Source organism: Myotis daubentonii, chromosome 8 (genome assembly GCF_963259705.1).
Source record: "Myotis daubentonii chromosome 8, mMyoDau2.1, whole genome shotgun sequence".
Classification (NCBI taxonomy): Eukaryota; Metazoa; Chordata; class Mammalia; order Chiroptera; family Vespertilionidae; genus Myotis; species Myotis daubentonii.
The window spans coordinates 33,855,916-33,873,024 of NC_081847.1; the positions used below are offsets into that span (position 1 = coordinate 33,855,916).

Here is a 17,109-nt window from a genome sequence, read left to right on the forward strand (position 1 = left end):
CTCAGTTCCAGGCTCTCCATGAGCCTCTCTGAACCTGTCAGCTCAAGCAGCCCTGTAGTTCAGCTATCCCAGGTGGCTACCACAGCTCCAAAAAGATTCCTTGGCTCCAGGGTCCTAGAGGACCTCAATGAACACAGGCCCCCAAGCTACCATAGCATCTTCTGGCTCCCATTGCTTCAGGTAGCTCCTGTGGCCCCACAATCCCAGTGGGCTCTGACAAACCCAGACTCCTAGCCCACCCCAACACTGGGCACTTCCATGGAACTAGGATTCTGGTGGGCTCCTATAAACCCATCCTTCTCATTATAGTACCAATTGGCCCTTGTGACACTGTTCTTCCAGTGCATCCCAGAACCGACTAGTTCTTGCAGATATGGGTGCCTCTTGAAGTCCCAAGGCCCGCCTCCCCCTCCCCCCGCAAAAAAAAAGAAACCCACTAGCAAACCCAGGCTAGAGAGGGGCATCTGTGAGCACAGAATTCTGATGGGACCCAGTACCAGGCTGACTTCTGCCATCCCAGACTTTTGACACACCCCAGCACTAGGCATCCAAAATTCTAGCATTAAGCCTTCCTGGTAACACCACTGTATGGCCCACCCAGAAGGGCTGATTGGTGAAGGGCTTTGCCTTTTAAAGTTAGTCTGTAAAGACTTTTCAAATGCACAGACATCAAAGCAAATACACAAGGATAATAAATAATCAAGGAAACATGACATCACAATAGGAAACTAATAAAATTCCAAAGATTGACCCTAAAACATGGAGATTTTTGAACTGTCAGACAAATGATTTAGAATAATTCTCAAAGAAATTTAGTGAACTGTAAGAAAACAGATAACGAAATGAAATTAGAAAAACAATGAATGAACAAAATGAAAAGTTCAACAAAGAAATATAAACGATTAACACACACACACACACACACACACACACACACACGCGCAGAAATCCTAAAGTTGAAGAATACAATGACTGACCTAAGAATCCAGTAGATACCTATAACAGCAGATTCGACCTAGCAGAGGAAAGAATCAGTGAACTATAAGATAGGTCATTTAAAATCATGCAGTCAGAGGAGAAATAAGAAAATGAATGAAAAAGAGTAAATAAAGCTTGCATCAATTGTGGATTACCAGTAAGAGATAATCTATGCATTATTAGAGTTCTAGAGGGAAAAAGAGAGAGATAGGGAACAGAAAAACAGTGGATGTAAACTTCCCAAATACAGGAAGAATTAAACATACAAGTCCATGAAATTAATGTCACCCAAAAGTTCAACCCAAAAAGAGCATTATAATAAAACTGCTAAAATTAAAGACAAAGAGAAAAAATTTTTAAGCAGCAAAATAATTTTTTCATATATAAAAGAACCTCCATAGGGCTATCAGCAATTTTCTTAGAAATTTTTTTTAAAAACAGACATATGAAAAACATTGCAGGCCAGGGCAGTGTTGATGATATATTGGAGTGCAGAAAGGAAAAACTACTAACCAAGAATACCTTCCCCAGCAAAGTTTCTTTCAGGAATGAAGGAAAGATAAAGCTGAGAAAGTTCATTACCAAGATCACTTAAAAAGATGCAGAAAAACTCAGGTGTCTCATTCAAGTCCAACCAGCTCTTATCCCAAGTTAATCCAAACTCTATCCATATCAACCTCACATTCACCTTCCTTGAAACAAACACCTGACAAAACTTGACTCCAAATCCCAACCTTACTTCCATCCTATGCTATCCCAAGACAAACACAACAATAATTAAGCCACCAGCACCAATATCCAGTTTCAACTCAACAATAACCCAAATAGAAACTCCATCTACTTCAATTCCAAGCTTCATCCAACTTCACTGCAAGAGCCATTCAACCACAAATATTATTCCCAATCCTGCCTATTCCAACCCCAGTCAAATTTCATAAATACAATCTCTCACCTTCAGCTAATTACTATTTATTTTTCTACCATTACCCCAACCAAAAGGTCTTATCCTCTCCTCACCAAATTCATTTCCCAATCTCTAAAGTAACCCTTTGATTGATCTTATAAATTCTCAATTAGGACTTAATTCCACAAACATAATCCATATCCAAGCTTTCATCCCAATAACATCCCTACCCTAATATGTTCTATGCTAAATATTCTCTACCACTTCTCCACCCAGGAACATCAAACCTTTAAATGGATCATAGCAGTATAAATCCAGTAAGATCCTGGCATAATATGAACCTGAGGTTAACATCCCTAAGCTGTCTGACATTAGGTTACCAAAGTTGCAAAACCACATGCAGTACCCGAAAACTTTTGAGAGTGCCTTGAGTTACCTGAAGTCTTATGAACCAGAATCAGAAAGATGACAATGGTAATTAAATAAGCCTTCATAGCTGACAGATTCTGAGAGAGTGAAGAGCACACACAGGGGACAGAATAGAAATATTTGCAGCAGGGCAGTGCCCTGTTTTATTAGTTTCAGAAGTAGGTTAGGTTGTGGGCAGTGACCTAAGAAAGATGGGACATACTTGAGGTCATCCAGGCAGAAAGATAACATGTATTACATATGTCATCTGGGCACTCTGTGTGAATGTAGGAGTTTTGCCAGCACCCACATCAAGGTGGGCCTTCCCAGTAAGAGACAAAGTAAAATTAAAGCCAGTTTGTATATTGTGTAAATTGGAAAGAAAAATTTGAATAAATGAAAGAGTTAATCGGCACAATAATGAAAAAAACTAGTAATTATAAGAAATAAAGAAACTTAAAAAGTAGTTCTTTATACTCCTGTCAGAAGTACATCACATTAATCATTAGCACTTACTGTATATACAGCAGTGTACTAGCCATCAGGATACAATAAAAGAAAAAACGATGTGGGGAAATTGAGAGAGGGGGGATGGGAAAAGGGAAAAAATATGGGGACAAAATAGAAATATTTGGGAAGTAAATATTTCTGATGAACATAGATGCCAAAATATTTGGGAAGTAAAAAACAAAAATCAGGGAGTAATGGTGAAATAGTGAACTAAGAGATCCACTTCTCACCCCGCCTCCCCCCCCCACACACACACATAAAAAAATTATCCACTGATGAAAGTAGCTCTGGAAGAGGTCCAGAGTACAAGAAGAATCTACAGCAACCCAATGGAGCACAAAAACCCAGATTGGCTGCATTGAAAAGTGTTGGAAGCATTTTATCAACATCACCCCACCCCAGTCTAGCAAAGCTCAGCACCAAGAGGGATCCCCTCATGAGTGAACTCCACCTGCACAGGAAAAGGAGAGAAAAAGAACTCTAGAAACCTTTGCCACCAAGGAACCAAACAGTCCTCACCACTGCGTCTCTCTCACATCGATGTTTCTCTCTGTTTCTTTCCCTTCCTTCCACTCTCTCTAAAAATCAATGGAAAAATATCCTTGGATGAGGATTAACAACAACAAAAAGACACTACAAAGAAAGAAAAGTATAGGCCAATATCCCTGATGAACATAGATGCCAAAAATCCTCAACAAAATATTAGCACATCAGATCCAGCAATATATTAAAAAGACCCTACACCATGACCAAGTGGGATTTATTCCAGGGATGCAAGGCTGGTACAATATTCACAAATTAATAAATGTCATATATCACATAAACAATTAGAAAGATAAAAATCACATGATCATATCAATAGAGACAGAAATGATAAAAACTCTCAGCAAAGTGAGAATAGAGGGGTCATACCTCAATATAATAAAGACTATATAACAAACTGACAGCCAGCATCATACACAATGGGGGGAAAAATAAAAGTGTTTACCCTATGAACAGAAACAAGACAGGTGTCTGCTTTCATCACTCCTATTCAACATAGTACTGGACTAGCCACAGTGATCAGACAAGAAGAAGAAATAAAAGGCATCCAAATTGGAAGGAGGAAGTAAAACTGTCATTCACAGATGATAGTTTTACATAGAAAACCCTAAAGACTCCACCAAAAAACTGCTAGATTTCATAAGTGAATTCAGCAAAGTAGTGGGGTACAAAATCAACATCCAGAAATTGTTGGCATTTTTATATACGCATAATGAATGCTCAGAAAGAGAAACTAAACAAACAGTCCCATTTAGCACTGCCTCAAAAAAATTAAGATACTTAGGAATAAACTCTAACCAAGGAAGTAGAAGACCTGTATTCAGAAAACTACAGGACATTGAAAAAAGAGATAGAGAAGATATAAACAAGTGGAAGCATATACTGTATTCATGGATTGGAAGAATTAATATCATTAAAATGTCCATACTATCCAAAGCAATCTATAAATTCACAGATCTAGAACAAATACTCCAAAAATTTATATGGAACCAAATAGCCTCATAGAGAAAGAAGAACAAGGTTAGAGGGATCACAATACTGGATATCAAGTTATACTACAAAGCCATTGTAGTCAAAACAGCCTCGTACTGGCACAAGAACAGGCATATAGATCAATGCAACAGAACAGAGGCCCAGAAATCGACCCATGTCATCAGCATACAATGGAGTAAAGACAGTCTCTTCAATAAATGATGTTGGGAAAATTGGACAGGTACGTGCAAAAAAGAAAAAAAGAAAAGAAAAGAAAAACTAGACCACCAACTTACACCATGAACATGAATAAATTCAAAATAGATAAAAGACTTAAAGGTAAGTCATGAAACCATAAGCATCCTAGAAGAAATCATAGGCAGCAAATCTCAAACGTCTCACATAGCAGAATTTTCACCGATACATTGTCTAGGCCTAGGGCAAGAAAAACAAAGGAGAAAATAAACAAATGGGACTACATTAAACTAAAAAGCTTCTGCAAAGGAAAAGAAGCCATCCTCAAAATGCAAAGAGAACCCACTGTATGGGAGAACATATTTGGCAATGATACATGTGATAAGGGATTTATTTCCAAAATATATAAAGACCTCATACAACTTAACAAAAGGAAGACAAGACTATCCAATTAAAAATGGGCAAAGGACCTGAATAGACACTTCTGGAAAGTGGACATACAGATGGCTAAGAGATATATGAAAAAATAGTCAATGATCATCAGAGAGATGCAAATTAATCACCTCTCACCTGTCAGAATAGTTACTATCAATAAATCAACAAACAACACCTACTGGCGAGGATGTGCAGAAAAGGGAATCCGAGTGCACTGCTGGTGGGAATGGAGACTGTGCAGCCACTAGGGAAAACAGTGTGGAGTTTCCTCAGAAACTTAAAAACGGAACTGCTGTTTGACCCAGTGATCCACTAGGAATATATCCTAAGAATCCCGTAACACCAATCAGAAAGAATATATGCACCCCTATGTTCATAGATAGCATATAGAAACTCTGACAATAGGTTGGCTTTTAAGCCTGGGAACAAATACAAGTGATAGACATATGGGGGGGGCGGTTGGTTTGGGGGGGTTGCTCAGTCTCTGTGTATCTGAAATGCTTATGAGGGGCTTATTTTTCCTGTTGAGGTTCATTAATGATGTTTTTTCAGCCTGTCATAGAAATATCTATAAAGGAGAGAATTTAGAATTTTGATTTCCTTGTGTAAGCCTTTCCCCACAAAATACCATGACTAATTTCTGGCCAAAATGGGAGATTTCCAGGTTTTTTCTTAGATGTTTTGATCATCCTTCCTTTAGAATAAAGTAGGAAACTGACACTAGTTTGGAGGTAATCTCTGGTCACCAATTCCACATTTTTCTGAGTGATACTAGAGTAGTTTAAGATAAACTAAACAGAGAGAGAACTTCCTTTTTGACCATTTGATTGCAGATCCTGCAGAGTACGGTCTGACCTAAAAAACAGGAGCACTGATTTTTCTCAGATATAGACAATAAGAGTTAACAGACAGGCAAAAAAAAAACAAAACAAAACAAAAAAAACCACTTTTCATGGCCCCTACCTGAAGAACATAGCATTTCTGAGCTCAGGTGTGGAGCCACGGCACCTCAGACCACAGAAGGGAGATAATGGAGGAGGATCTGAAAGTTAGGCCATGTGTGCATTCAGTCCACATCCTGTCCTCCACCTCCACTCTTCTTAGATCTTAGAAACTATGCCAAATTGCTGCACAAGAATGGCCAGACTCAAACATTTTAAATCAATGCTTGCTATTCACTAGAACTGTTTTTCAGGAAGGAAGGGGTAGACCGCCCATCAGCCAGGGGCTGGGATTCACTTCACCCCCCATTGTTGAACACATCAAAATTACATGCTTTCTTCTACAACTTAATTTACCTTAAAAAATCCCTATAAAAGGCAATCAATTGATGTGCCTCTCTCACATTGCTGTTTTTCTCTCTCTGTGCTTCCTCCCTTCCCTCCCACTCTCTCTAAAAATCAATGGAAAAATATGCTCAGGTGAGGATTAACAACAACAACAAAAATCCCTATAAGATTTGTGTTGGTAAGCAGTGGGAAAAGTTAAACTCGAAAAGGAAATATGAGAGAAACTGATGTTGATGAGAATGAAGGAGATCTTATAAAAATAGCAAACTTTAAAGACACTATTTAATGGGAGTACTGATAACAAAATAAAGATAGACAAATATACATTTGAAAACAGAGGAAATCACATTACTTTTTTTTGGGGGGGGGGAGACGGGGAAGGGTGACACTGAAGATCCCTAAGGGAGTACTAATGTACATTCAAGGGAATAAAACATTAAGGGTTTCTTAATTAGTTGAGAGTTTTCACTTTCAGAACAGTGACTCCTCCACTTAGGATTGTGCAAAGGCTGATTTCATCATTAAATTAAGGTGAGTTTAAAAGTTGGAACTAAAACACATTTTAATGGCTTAGACATGGTGACTTGAGATAAATTGGGGGGGGATCAAGAATGACTCGCTCTCAAGTTTCTGAATTGAGCAACAGAATGAATTGTTGATGTCAAATACTGAAAAGGGAAGGCAAACAGATTTAGAATCCAGTTTAGGACATTTTGAGTGTGAATTAGCTAAGAAATCTAGGAGGACATAATAAATATGTAATTTAATATATGAGTGCGGACCCAGTCTGAGGTTGAATATATCAATATCAAACTTACCTAAGATCAGACAGCTTTTGAGCAGTGGTGGGGAGCAAGGGACAACCCCTTCTGTCTCCATATTCATGTTTCTTTCTCTAAGACATGTAGAAACTAGAGAAGTTGGAATCTGCTTTAAATATAGAATTCCACAACTATCATCTCTCTACAAATACTGCTGAGTAGAAGGTCTAGAAATATTAAATATTTCAACTACAATGCTGAACCCAGAACCGACACTTGCTTCCAAATATTTAAATGTGTGTCTAATCAAGCTACTTATGCCAGAAATTTTCTGTGATTCCTATTAAAACTTGGCCAAGTCCCTATCTGCTGCCTGACAAACACATCTGAGTGTCAGTGAATCTCAAAAACATAAGCATCTTAAAATTTTCCCATCGGACTTCTAAGTGCCATGAAAATTCAAATCCAGCTGTATAAATCTGTTGTCTAGTTCATGGCCTTTCATTATCGGTTTGGTCTCGGATTGTCATTTGCCTAATAATGAGAAATGCAGGTAGAATGTCTGTGGTGAAAAGAGAGAAAAAGAAAACAGGAAAGATGACAAATACGGGGTAGATGGCAGAAGAGGAACCCCCAAAAGGAACTACTAATGAACACCAAAGACCAAAAGCTAAGACAAACAAGTATTTCAAGGAAGGGTTGAGAGCAATGTAGGGGAAATAGTAGCTAGAGGCAAAGTAAATGGGAAAACCTAAAGACTACTCAAGGTTTTCAACATTGAAGGCATTAGTGTGCAAAGCCAGGGCCATTTCAGCGACTTAATAAGCACAACATCGAGACTTCTCTGAGTGGAGGTGAAATTAGGAACATGAAATTTGGAGAAGTTACTTGGAAACACTAGCTTTATTAGTTTGGATCCAAAGAAGGTGAGAGATAAGACATTAGCCATGGAAGAGGGAAGTGTACATAACACGATGAAAATTTCATAGCATGTTAATGATAAGCCCTAAGGAAAGCACTAAGAAAATAACAAATACACCACACACACACACAAACACAAACACAGGGTAGGGCAAAAGTAGGTTTATAGTTTGTATGAAAAATAATGCAATAATTAATAAATAATCATATAAGAATTAACTTTGTGTTTCATGTACCCACAGCTATAAACTTACTTTTGCCCTAATCTGTATAAACACACTACAAGGGAATTAAAATGTTACATGAAAACATAGCAATTTAACATAAAAACAGGTAATTATTATTCAATTTCATTCAACTTTTTTGCTTAATGTAGTGAAATTAAAATACTCCTGTTACGTAAGATGACCATATGCTTTATCATCAAAATCAAAGTAGTTTTGAGAGTGACAGAGAACATTATTAATAATTATGACAAGACAAGTGGTATATATTGGAACTCTTTCTGACTAACAAAGAATGTAAAATTACCCTATTTTTTTTTTAAGAGAAATGTTTAGGTATTTTGAATAATTTAGTTTGCATTGTATAAAACAGTGTTTGGTATTCATATTTGACTACTAACTCCTAGGGCAAATTAGGCATTATGTTTTAATATTCTGATACAATCTGATCACGAGAAATTACTTTTAATTATTCAAATACTAGAGGCCCAGTGCAGGAACTTTGTGCACAGCCGGGGGTGGGGGGTAGGTACCTCTCCAATTGGGGACCCCTGCCTGCCTGATCACCCCTAACCACCTCTGCCTGCCAGCCTGAATCTCATAACTGCTCTACCCTGCCGGCCTAATCCCCCTAACTGCTCCTCTGTTTTCCTGATCGCCCCTAACTGCCTCTGCCTCAGCCCCTGCCACCATAGCTTTGTCCGGAAGGACGTACGGAAGGATGTCCTGTCTAATTAGCATATTATCCTTTTATTAGTATAGATGGCCACTACTATCAAGTAAATAGTGTGTTTGAGATTGTATTGGCTCTATAGATCAATTTGAGGAGAACTATTTTGTAATTTTCATTATATAGGTCTTCCATATATATTGGTAAACTTACCCCTAAGTGTTTCATGCTTTTCAAGCTATTGTTATCTATATGTTTTCAACTTGTTTATTGCTAATGTAAAGATATAGAACTGATTTTTTATATGGACCTTATATTCTGCAACCTTGATAAATTCCCTTATTAGTTGTAGTAGTTTTTACCAGACTAGATTTCATTTTACTCTGTCAGAAAAGGTAAAAATTTAAAAGTACTAATGCTTACTACTGGTGATGAAGCAGAGAAATTGTATTTGGAAAGGTGATTTCTATACATTCTTTAATAGGACATAATAAAACATGTTTTAAAAAAAAAGAAAATTTCATAGCATGTCAAATGTTAGTTTTGACTAAGTTTGGAGTGGAAAAGCAATATTCTTCAATTCTCAGGAATGAAAGGGCCTTAAAGGTTATCAAGTGAAATGTCCAGCTTCTGTTCTATATCCCTAACACTGTGACCACCCCCATCGCTGTTCCACATCCAGAAATGGTCTCAAAACTGTTTATTCCACAAGCCTGTTTATTCCACTTTCCAACAAAGCTCTACCACCTAGAAAATGTTGCCCTCATCTGTCCATCAGATTTCTACACTCTGTTTTATCCATCCATCTGTCGGGTCCTGGGTCTTCCTGCGGACACCACATCACACCAAACAGGCCAGGAAAGCTCTCTGGGTGTCAAAGGCAACCTTATTGTCCCTGTCCTTATGCTGCACCGTTTACTCAGTGATTTCCTCCACTTTCACTGGACATCCAGACTCATCCAGTTGTCACCTTCTCTCTGTGGTCTCCAGAACAAATCACATGCTGAGCAGAAACATGATCTCCTCCCTTCCTTGGCACCCTCAACATCTATTGAGCTATTCTTGCATCCTGTTTGATTTTTTTTTGGCGGGGGGCATTAGAAAGGGTGTGTGTGGGGGGGGGGCAATGCCATTTCCTATTCTCCGTGACTCTCCAACTCTCAGCCTAACCTTCCCCTGTCCAGTGATGATCCAATGATGACTACTCACAGATGAAAGACACACACATGATAAGGAATGCATTTTTATGGGGAGAATATTCCAGAATGGGAGAGAAATTGCTCCAGGAGGGGATGAGGTTAGTGATATTCAAATTTCAGAGTAGTGTTAAGTGTTTGTAACTGACAGGTTGGCGTTGGAGTCGGAGTTCTCCTTCACATGGTTAGAACTGGCTATTTTCTCAGAAAATTTCAGGCAGCACTTTTGACCATTGGGGCAGGTTAAGTACTGAATTTCATGTTTTCTGCAGGCGTTTCTGCACATGCCATGGTAAAGTTGGCATGGAATCCAAGGCTCCTTGCTCTTGCCAAAGAAGGATCTGAACAGGCCACCTGGGAAAAACATAGCCATGTTGAGTTTCTCCAGAGCAGTGAAAACAGGAGTGCAGGAGCATGATTTAACAGAATAAACCCTGAGCATATTCAGAGCACAGGATCTGGATTCAAAACTACCTCAATTCAAGTCTGTGCTCTGTCATCCTTATAGCTCTTCATCCTTAAGCAAGTTACTTAAGTTCTTGAGCCCACCATTGCATCACCTTCACAATGGGCATAATAATTAAACCAACTTCTTAACATTTTTTAAAAATATATATTTTATTGATTTTTTTTTTTACAGAGAGGAAGGGAGAGGGATAGAGAGTTAGAAACATTGATGAGAAAGAAACATCGATCAGCTGCCTCCTGCACACCCCCTACTGGGGATGTGCCCACAACCAATGTACATGCCCTTGATCAGAATCGAACCTGGGACCCCTGAGTCCGCAGGCCGACGCTCTATCCACCGAGCCAAACCAGCCAGGACTTCTTAACATTTTTGTGATGATAAAATTAGCATATATAATATGCTCAGAAAAATAACAAAAATAAATATTAGGCAGCGTTGTTGATATGAGAGTCTTTTCCTTGGGTTCCAGGACTTTAAGGGCTGCCACTGTGAGCACCAATTGGACTTGTCCCAAGTGCCCATACAGATGTGTGCTCCTCACACACGACTCTCATCAGAGACAGCCAGGATCTGCTCTGAGGCTGGACACATGTATTTGAGCCCATGCATTGCCTTTGTACTTTGAAATACTTGAGCAAACATGTGCCATAGTGCTCACAGTATAAATCTCTACACATATTTTTCTACATATGGCCAAAGCCCATTTGTGAGTATTAATAGCTATGTGTAAGTCATCCAGATATGTCCATGTGTATATGAGCTCATCAGCTGAAAACATTTATAGTCAGCATGCTATACATATTAGTCATCAGTTAATTACTCATTGGAACTTTCAAAGACAAAGGAGGCATTAGAAAGGAAATAATACTGCCCTAGCTGGTTTGGCTCAATGGGTAGAATGTCAGCTGGCAGACTGAAGGGTCCCAGGTTCGATTCCGGTCAAGGGCACATGCCTGGGTTGTGGACTTGATCCCCAGTAGGATCCCTCCCTTCCTCTCTGAAATCAATAAAACCATATTAAAAAAATTTAAAGGTATAATACTAACAATCACTACCATACATTCGGCATCTTCTACATACCAGGCATTTTACAAGCAATATCTCACCGAACCCTTGCAAAAGCCTGCTCTTATCTCCATTCATTAGATGAACACACGGAGACTGAAAGAGAGACCTTATTCTGTCCATATTCTCATAGCTCGTGCTTGACCAAGCTAGGATCTTATTTCTGGTCTACATGATATTAAGCCCATGCTCTTTCCTCTCTGTCACATATCCTCTCTATGTGATAGAATTTCTAGGAGAGGGTGGCATATTATTGTGTGATGTCTGTAGACACTGGGCCTTCTGCCATTTTCAATAGATTGTCCAAAATTCTTAGTTTAGCATTCAATAACTTTTCAACCGTCCACCCATCCCCTTATTCCACACCCATTTATCAGCACTCACTCTGTGCTAGGCCTGTACTCAGTGCTAAGCATGCAGAGGTCTCAATGCCCCACCCACATTAGTAAAAACTGGACAAAGCAAGTTTGATGTTATTTCCTTCATGGAAAAACAAACAAACACCACTTTGTTAGTTTTTTGACAAGACAACGTAAAATTTTCCAAGTTCAAGTCAAGTCAGAGAACTGGACGGGAAAGAAAGAAGAAAAGAGCTATTTCATTTGCAGACATCCTATAGCATTTGGGCCCTGGTGTATATGTGAACTGCCCCAGAAACTGGCACCTGGAGCCAGAGGAGGAACTCAACTGCCCCTTCAGGAAGCCAGCCTGCCCCTTCATCCATGCTCCAGCATCATGGTACCACTGCATCCGCTACATTAATCCTCACCTTCATCATGGCAAGAATTAACGAGAACTGCCATTTATGAACCAGTCTACTTGTAGGAAAGGGAGATCTGCAGGGGGCCTCCCCAAAGTGACGGCCATGCCCACAGGACTTTTCTCCTCAACACAATGGATGGAAGCCAAGGCCCCAGGATTTCCTCTTCGTAGTCACCAGAAGATGGATAGGAACATAGATAACAAGAAGGATCAGGCAGGCTGCCTTTTCCTTGCTCTTTCCACATAGGAAGCATGTCAAGACAATTCCAGGAGGATTCTGTTTAAACAAACAAACCCTGTATTTCCTTGTGTCACGACAAACTAACACCCACATCAAGTTCATGTCACTTTTGACGATCCCTTTATCTTCAAAATGAAGTCAGAGGGGACCTGCTCTTGAACCCCAGTATTGCCTCTGATCCTCTGGACCTAGCTTCCCTGTGGGAGAAATGGGAATGGGAGTGTTGGCACCAGATCAAAAAAAGTCTCAGTTGTGTTTGTAAAGAAGGAGGTTACCAAGGTGTGTCATGCTTTGTAATAACCTAGCGGATGTTTAATCCTCATGTCAAGTCTCCAGAGACTGATTCGAGAGGTCTGGGGAGAGGCCAGAGCAAGGGTGCTGTGCAAGTGTTTCTGAGAAAATACTCATGGGCTTCTGCTAAACGTGAGAGCCACAATCCTGCTAACCTTCTAACATTCACCCACAGACACTCACTTTCCCACATTGGACTTGTTTTAAGAGCAAATGAAAATGTAATAAATTTAAAACCAAAGCATATGCTCACTCTATCAGCTCCATCCAGAGACCAAAATCAATGTGATACATGATTTCTCTGCCATTTGTGCAGCCCACATATGATCCTTTCCCATCCTACTTCTAAGGTTCTTCCTACCTATATGTACTTATTAGGTACTAGAAATTTGTGCACTTGAGGAAGGGGGTCCCTCAGCCCAGCCTGCACCCTCTCACAGTCCGGAGCCCTCGGGGGATGGAGAGCGGACCTAAGCCAGCAGTCAGACATCCTTAGCACTGCCGCAGAGGTGAGAGAGGCTCCTGCCATAGCTGCTGTGCTTGCCAGCCATGAGCCTGGCTTCTGGCTGAGCGGCACTCCCCCTGTGGGAGCGCACTGACCACCTGGGGGCAGCTCCTGCATTGAGCACCTGCCCCTAGTGGTCAGTGTGGTCATAGCGACCAGTCGTTCCTCCGTTTGGTTGATTTGCATATTAGCCTTTTATTATATAGGATAAGTCATTTATAAATTCATTCATTCAATAAACATTTACTAAAACCTACTATGAGGAAAACACTCAGTTCAATATCAGGAATACATAACTTTAAAAGGCAGAGTCTTGGTTTTCAAACAGTTTAATTTCATTTGTATATATTTGGGTGCTGAAAGGAAAAGATGGCTTTGATTGTCCCAGAAAAGGTTGCCCAGAACAGTTCCTGCCCATAAATTCCACCAGGTGAAAATATAAAGTAGTTATTAAGGAAGCAACACTATGTACAATTTTTGAAGCATAGAGTGTCATCTTTCTTGTTGTTTTTGGCAAACCCACCTGTGGTTTTTATTACTATTCTAGCATGGGAACTGAGCTTTCCTGGACATGAGAAGGATTGTCTCTCAAGTAAAGAAGATAAAACAGGGTGAGAAATAAGGGGTAGGAGAATGTGAAGTAGGAAGAAGATGGGAAAGGAGAGGGAGGAGAAAGGGAAAAAGGAGATAGCACTAAACAGTAACTCTGAACTCAACCCCAGAAAGGAGAAACAACCTTAGTTTTCTATAGGGCTGGGTTGAGACCACTCCCATGTCTCTCTGTAGATGCCAAAGTTTGACAGAGACATTGAGGATCCTCCAGACTTCGGATTTCACTTATCCTCTCTACTTGTATCTATTGTTCTTCAGTGCCCCCTGGAAATCACACTAAAGTAACTTTTTTAAAGAATTTGAAAATATTACTGGATACTTTTCATCCAGCATTCATTCTCCCCATTTCAACAGCCACAGCTCTGTTGTGATAAATTTGGCTGTCTTATTCAAACTTAATAACCCCCAAACCTAGGCTAAGCCAACCACTTCCCAGATAACACCCACGTAATATCCTGCTGGAATAAGACACATACTTGAACCAAATATCTTACTTCAACTCCCAGCCCTATCTCTCCTGATAACCACCCAAGGCTCAATTATAAAACTTATTACAAACATAAAACGAGCCAAACTACTCAATCCTAATCACAACATCAAGCCAAAACACAGATCAACTACAAACTTCACTCTACCCTAACTCCTGGTTCTACCCAACTCCTCCCTCAGCTCCATTCAATGAAAAATACTATTCCTCTCCAGACTACATTAAAATATTAGGTGAGCCCAATTTTATAAATAGATTTGCTCTCTCCCCCACTTCCCCATCTCTTCTCATTTCCCCCATACTACTCTAAGGTTATATACCATCCCCATCGCAACTCACCCTCCAAATTCCAAACTACTGTTGAATTCTCCTACAGTTCTCTCACACCTGATACATGAGTCAAGCTTCCATCCCAATAATAGCACTCCTGAAAATGCTTCATGGTTCAACACTCCACTGTCCCAGGAACAGCAACCTCTTAAGTTTGTCTTGGCAGAGCAGAAACAAGGGAGATCTTAACATGAAATGGAGCTTGGAATTAACATCCACAACCTACCTGAGACGAGAAAAGGCTTTGGGCAGTGCCAACTATACGTAGCTATCTCAGAGGTCACCAAGATACCAATAGCACACATAAGACCCCAGAACTTTTGAGAGAGGCCTGAATTACCTGGAGTCTTATGAACCAGGATCAGAAGGATGGAAATGGTCATTAAATAGGGCTTCATGACTGACATGTCCTGAGAGGATGGCGGGCTGTGTAGCAGGGGACTGAATAGAGATCATTGAAGCAGGACAGTGTCCTGCTTTAATTCATTTTGGAAATGGGCCAGGGTTGTGTGCAGTGAACTAAATGGGATGAGACATCCCTGGGCTCAGCCAAGCAGAAGGATAGTATGTATCACACATCCCAGCTGGAACTCCAGTAAGTTTGGGAGAATTACCAGCAGCACCACGTCAAGGTGGGCCTTCTTCCCGGGAAGAAGTAGACTAGAGCCAGTTGTGTGAAACATACGTATTTGAATGAATAGATCAATTGATCGATCAATCAAACAAACAATGAGAAGAAGAATACATAATTTAAGAAATCAGGAATCTTTTAAAACACATTGTTCTTTATCCTCCTGACAGTAATCCTGTACTAGACATCAGAGACTAACAAAGAAAGAAAAAGACAATGATGAAAGAAGAGATGGGAAAGAAAAATTAAAGAGGAAGTGTAACTGGAGGAAGGGAGGGAAAGACATGAGGCAAAAATAACAGCAATTCACATTTACCCTGACTCTACCATGTGTCAGTTTCTGTGCTAAATGCTATGGGATAGATATGAACACTTACTACAACACTGTGAAGTTGGGTAGTATTTCCTACTTCACAGATGAGGATGAGAAAGTTTGAAGAGATGTTGTAACATTCCTATGCCACACATCTAATAAGGCATAGGGCCAAGAATTCAGCATTTATCCCATGAGAAATGGGAATAACATGATTTTGTAGAGAACACCACATTGACTTTTTACTCTAGTGAATTAATATGGAAGATGGGTGGCTGGTGTCATCTTTTGAATGAAAGTGAGGAAGTGAGTGAAAAGGCTCTTTGGAAAATCTAGGCTAGGATTTCCACATCTTGTCATTACAAGGCAAATGGAACTAGACTCATCATGTCGCTCAAACGTATGGACTGAAAAATATATTCTAACTAATATTTAAATGTACATAATTATTCTTTCATGTTATGTTATTTTGTTGATATTTTTAAGACAGAAAAAACATTTAAAATGTGTGATATGGATATGTGTATATATATATAGTAAAAGTTAATGTTTAAAATTAGGTATCTTATTGTGCTTTATGTTTTTCTCTCTCATAGGTAAAGTGTTGATAGAAGACAACCAATTCATTGCTCCCATAGTTTCCAATCATACAAGCGCATGGACAAAACCAACAGGTATGGATCCTTCAGCCTACATGTGACAGAGTTTCCAAGAAAACAAAAAGGAAGTGATTCAGATCCATCCCAGTAAGTGAATTTGTTCCTTTAACCCTATTAAATCTTTTATTATGGCACTTTCCAGTCCAACTCTGAAGGTTATTAGGTATCCAGGAGGGTCAAGTGGAGTCATGTGGGAGACTGGGAAGTCCAAGACTGAGGTACCAGCATGGCCCGTTTTGGGTAAGAGCTCACTCCTAGCTTGTAGACGGTGGGAAGGGAGAAAGGAGGTTGATTTGAAAATTACTAGCATGATTAGATGAGAAGATTGTGCTTCCTCTTACGCTATATAGTAAATTGTTGAATATTATAGAGTTTATATAGAAACTAGAGGGGAACATATTTAAAATATCTGATCCCTATATTGATTTATATATTAACCTATACTACTATACTTATTATTAAATATTTGCAGTATCACACCTTGGTACAGATCTTGGTAATACTTGTGGTACAATGAAAAGAGGAGAACATATGTATTCATATACAAATATATTTATGCATGTAAAATGTGTGTGCTTGAGGAGCAATACTCATTAGGCAAGATCTATCTTTCCTCTTCATTCTCTTGACTTAGCTAATCATGAATCTTTACTATTTCAATCAAATCTTAAGAAAAATGTGTTGAGTTTGCCTGGAAAAACTAACTTGGAATTTGCATTAGGAATGTATTAAACTCAT

General features: G+C 39.4%; 1 protein-coding gene across 1 annotated transcript; it reads right to left on the reverse strand.

The window, feature by feature from the left end:
* Positions 1-10,136: 10,136 nt before the first annotated feature.
* On the reverse strand, positions 10,137-15,175 carry DEFB116 (defensin beta 116). The gene is made up of 2 exons (XM_059707566.1): positions 15,109-15,175; positions 10,137-10,360 (listed from the first exon to the last, which is right to left on the reverse strand). The coding sequence occupies exons 1-2, from the start codon at positions 15,173-15,175 to the stop codon at positions 10,137-10,139; spliced, it is 291 nt and encodes a 96-aa protein (XP_059563549.1).
* Between the last annotated feature and the right edge of the window lie 1,934 nt (positions 15,176-17,109).